At 57.3% G+C, this 4547-nt stretch overlaps 1 protein-coding gene across 1 annotated transcript; it reads left to right on the plus strand.

The window, feature by feature from the left end:
* Positions 1 to 2683: 2683 nt before the first annotated feature.
* Positions 2684 to 4049, plus strand: Nog (noggin). The gene has a single exon (XM_021178260.3). It carries the CDS (start codon positions 2696 to 2698, stop codon positions 3392 to 3394), a length of 699 nt encoding a protein of 232 aa, XP_021033919.1. The 5' UTR covers positions 2684 to 2695; the 3' UTR covers positions 3395 to 4049.
* The last annotated feature ends 498 nt before the right edge of the window (positions 4050 to 4547 follow it).

A 4547-nucleotide genomic window follows, 5' to 3' on the forward strand; every position in this document is an offset into this window, starting at 1 on the left:
CAATTTTTAAAAACCAATGATTGTTCTTAAATTGTTCCAATTTGTTCTTGAGGGTGTCCTAGAACTCACTGTGCAGCTCTGGCTGGCCTCGAACTCATAATCCCCTCTCCCCAGCCTCCCATATGCTGGGACCACACTGATCCCAGTAGGTCACTTTTTCTCCAGTGGTGATCAAAGCAAGACCTTGTTGTAGACAGAACCCAGAGAGTCTAATTCTACTTGTCTAGTCGTTATAGCTGTGAGAAGTGTTCACACCTGAAACTGGACATCTCTCTCTATGGCTGAGGTCTTGCAGAAAAGTCATGCAATGAAGTGCTTTCCCCCTTAGGGGACTAGAAGGAAAGCTAGACCTCGGTGTGTTTGAGGCTGCGACACTGGGACTGCCTAACTCCCACTCCTGGTGAATTCCAGGACATTCACTCCAGATATCTCTCCTCCATTCCTTTCCGGATGGAATCACATCACCATCATAAAAGACTCTGAGCTGGGTCTTGACCCAGCTCTTCCTCCAAAGGAAAACAGTTCCCATTTCTCATCAAAGGGGTTATTCCTTCTTTTCAATAAGCAGTGTCCCTTTGGTGGGCTGAATTTGGATTAGTGACCTAACTCAGTTGTTAGAACTATAAGATGGTTGGGGGGGGGCTGGATTTAGGTCACTAATCCAAAAACTGAAGTGTAGAGTGCCACACAAGCGACTTACCCAAGGTCAACATAGATGTGCCAGGGTGGACAGCATCCAGAACTAGGGTACCTTATTTGTAGTATACCTTTCCTTTTCTAGTCACCACTCTCTGCCCGCTGAGGCCGTTTGCCCCAGCCAGATGATGCAAACCTGTGTACTTGTGAAATCCAAGTACCTTGGAGAAAAATCTTAGGATCTTTGTTTACACTAAGTCTGGAGATCTATGAGAAAGCATTCAAAAGCATAAAGTGCCTGTCAGTACACACAAATAGGGCACAGATGCAGAATTTGACATTGAGCCACACAGAGGGGCAGCCTACAAACCCACCTAGCTGAGCACCACACGACACCCCCAACACACACACACACACACACACACACACACACACACACACACACACACACACACACACACAAAACCAGAACTAAATGCAGGGATCACAAAGGGCCAGCAGAGGGCGCGCCGCCCCCAGGGAGGTGAGAGCTAGTTGTACCAAGCAGCGAGGATTAGGGGAGCCACAGGCTAGGAGGATGTACCTCTATTTCCCCGCCACTCACCGGGTAGAACTTGGCGAAGGAGGAGGGTGAGAAGACCCCCGACTCCCTACCTTGTGGATCTGAGGGGCAGAGAAGGGGTGCTACCTAGAAATTACATCACGCTGCGCAACGCTGCGGCTCTTGGTGTGCGTGTGTGTGTGTGTGTGTGTGTGTGTGTGTGTGTGTGTGTGTGTGTGTGTGTGTTGGGGGGAGGGGACTTAGCCCAAGCCCGAGAGAGAGGAAAAAAGACACGCACCCGGGAAAATGCTCCATGCACATGGAGAAATTTCTTGCTAGGAACTGCACTGGAAACCGAGCCCCCGGCCATCTCCCTGCTGCTCCCCTCCCGGTACAAATCACTCAGCTAGTGAGAGTCCCCCAGCCCCACCTCGACAACCCCACACCCCTCAACTCCAGCCCTGCACCCTCCAGCCTGGCTCCAGCGCCGCCGCGAGCTTTCCCCGGGACTGGCCCTGGCGGGGCGCCTAGAGCCCCATTGCATTGCTCCAGGAGAAAGGAGGGGGGCGGTGCATTTTGTAGGAGGAGGAGAACCGGGGCGGGGGTTGGGGGGGGAGAGAAAATTGCGCGGAGACCTGCCAAGCGCCACCGCCGCCGCCGCCACCGCCGCTGCCGCGCCGCCGCCGCCTGTGAGCTCCGGCGGGCAGCCTGACTGTCGGCTTCCCGGGGCATCTGGGTCCGGCGGGGCACAGTCCTGGGCGCTGCCGGAGCCGCCGCCGCCGCGGCGACCAGTGCAGTCGCTTTCCCCCCGAGCCCGTGCGGCTCCGGCTCCTCGCGGGTGGAGGAGTTGGGGGTGGGGTTGTTGTTTGGGGGGAAGAAGGGGGAGGGGGCAACGCGGAGAGAGAGTCAGTGGTTTCCATGGTGATGGAGCTGAAAGTGCAGGAAATTTAAAGGCTTGGACCCTGCGAGACAGACAAACCGGTGCCAACGTGCGCGGACGCCGCGGACGCCGCCGCCGCCACCGCCGCCACCGCCGCTGGAGTCCGCCGGGCAGAGCCGGCTGCGCAGCCCGGAGCAGGCAGAGAGAAGTGGCCCAGGACCCGCTCTACCAGAGGCTCCGCACAGAGAAACAGGACGCCGAGCGACCGGAGGAGGAGGAGGGAAGAGGCTCGTCCACGCGCCCTGCGCCGCCGGCAGCCCGGGAGAGCAGCGAGGAGCCGGCGCCCCCAGCGCCCCACGGTCGCGCTGGAGTAATCTCGGATGCCCGACCGCGGTCGCCTTCCCAAGTAGAGCGGCGGGGGGAGTTGCGACCGACTCGTGCGCGTCTTCTGCGCCGCGGCGGGAGCCGGCGCTGCGCGAACGGCTCTCCTCGCGGCTCATGCTGCCTGCCCTGCGCCTGCTCAGCCTCGGGTGAGCCGCCTCCGGAGGGACCGGGGAGCGCGGCAGCGCCGCGGACTCGGCGTGCTCTCCTCCGGGGACGCGGGACGAAGAGGCAGCCCCGGGGCGCGCGCGGGAGGCATGGAGCGCTGCCCCAGCCTGGGGGTCACCCTCTACGCCCTGGTGGTGGTCCTGGGGCTGCGGGCAGCACCAGCCGGCGGCCAGCACTATCTACACATCCGCCCAGCACCCAGCGACAACCTGCCCCTGGTGGACCTCATCGAACATCCAGACCCTATCTTTGACCCTAAGGAGAAGGATCTGAACGAGACGCTGCTGCGCTCGCTGCTCGGGGGCCACTACGACCCGGGCTTTATGGCCACTTCGCCCCCAGAGGACCGACCCGGAGGGGGCGGGGGACCGGCTGGAGGTGCCGAGGACCTGGCGGAGCTGGACCAGCTGCTGCGGCAGCGGCCGTCGGGGGCCATGCCGAGCGAGATCAAAGGGCTGGAGTTCTCCGAGGGCTTGGCCCAAGGCAAGAAACAGCGCCTGAGCAAGAAGCTGAGGAGGAAGTTACAGATGTGGCTGTGGTCACAGACCTTCTGCCCGGTGCTGTACGCGTGGAACGACCTAGGCAGCCGCTTTTGGCCACGCTACGTGAAGGTGGGCAGCTGCTTCAGCAAGCGCTCCTGCTCTGTGCCCGAGGGCATGGTGTGTAAGCCATCCAAGTCTGTGCACCTCACGGTGCTGCGGTGGCGCTGTCAGCGGCGCGGGGGTCAGCGCTGCGGCTGGATTCCCATCCAGTACCCCATCATTTCCGAGTGTAAGTGTTCCTGCTAGAACTCGGGGGGCCCCCTGCCCGCGCCCAGACACTTGATGGATCCCCACCAACGCCCCCCACCACCACCACCTCCAACCAGTTTCACCACCCTCTAGCGAGGGTTTTCAATGAACTTTTTTTCTTCTTGGCTACAGAGACCTGGCTTTCTGGTTCCTGTAATGCACTGTTTAACTGTGTAGGAATGTATATGTGTGTGTATATACGGTCCCAGTTTTAATTTACTTATTAAAAGGTCAGTATTATACGTCAAAAGTTACCCGGCTTCTACTGTATTTAAAAAAAGGCAAGCAAAAGGAAAAAAGAGCAGAGAAAAGAGAGACTTATTCTGGTTGTTGGTAATAATGTTAACCTGCTATTTATATCCCAGTACCCTTCGCATGGCGAAGCAGGGGGGAAAAGTTATTTTTTCTTAAAAGTACAAAGAGAGGGGGAACTTTTGTAGAAGGACTTTTAAAAAAAAAAGCTATTTTCCATTCTTCGGAAAGTGTTTTGATTTTCCTTAGACCTCGAAGAAGTTATAGAGTTCAATGTTATTTTACAGTTATTGTAAATATAGAGAACAAATGGAATGACTAATCATGTAAATTAAGAGTATCTGCTATTTATTCTTTATAATATCCCGTGTAGTAAATAAGGAAGAAGTGCAGAACAGGATTAAAGAAAACCACTAAAACCGACTGGGCTCTACACTGTGATTCACTTGTGTTGGTGATTGATGGGGGGGGGGGTGTCGCCTCGCTTACTACGCCTATTGGAAGACATGCTCGTCCGTTCGTACTCCCCCCCCCCCCGTGGGGTGATGAAGGTGACTGTAAAATTTTCAGTGTGTGTGCGGGGGGTGGGGGGGGGAGAGCTGTGTTATTCTCAAACCCCATCTTTTAAGTATCATGTGGCTTTCTGCAGAGTCTCCCAGGGTACCCTCCCCGGTGACACCAAAGCTCAGGCCTATAGTGACCTCGACACCCAGCCGGCCCCCTGGAGCTGACCCCGGGCTGGGCCGATGAGGGGGGGAGGGAGGGGGCGGCTGCTTTGTCCAGGCTGACAGGCCCTTCACAATGGGGACACGTGTCTTTCACACCTTCCCTGGGGGCGGAGTGCCGCTGAAACTTGACCCCCGAGGAATGGGGGGGTGTCAGAGCGCGCCCACCCAGA

This window comes from Mus caroli, unplaced genomic scaffold, assembly GCF_978045245.1.
Source record: "Mus caroli unplaced genomic scaffold, Mus_caroli_1 scaffold_13, whole genome shotgun sequence".
In the NCBI taxonomy this organism is placed as follows: Eukaryota; Metazoa; Chordata; class Mammalia; order Rodentia; family Muridae; genus Mus; species Mus caroli.

What these genes read in the sequence shown, in the direction of transcription:
- Nog (XM_021178260.3), top strand. Translation starts at nt 2,696, where the DNA reads ATGGAGCGCTGCCCCAGCCTGGGGGTCACCCTCTACGCCCTGGTGGTG.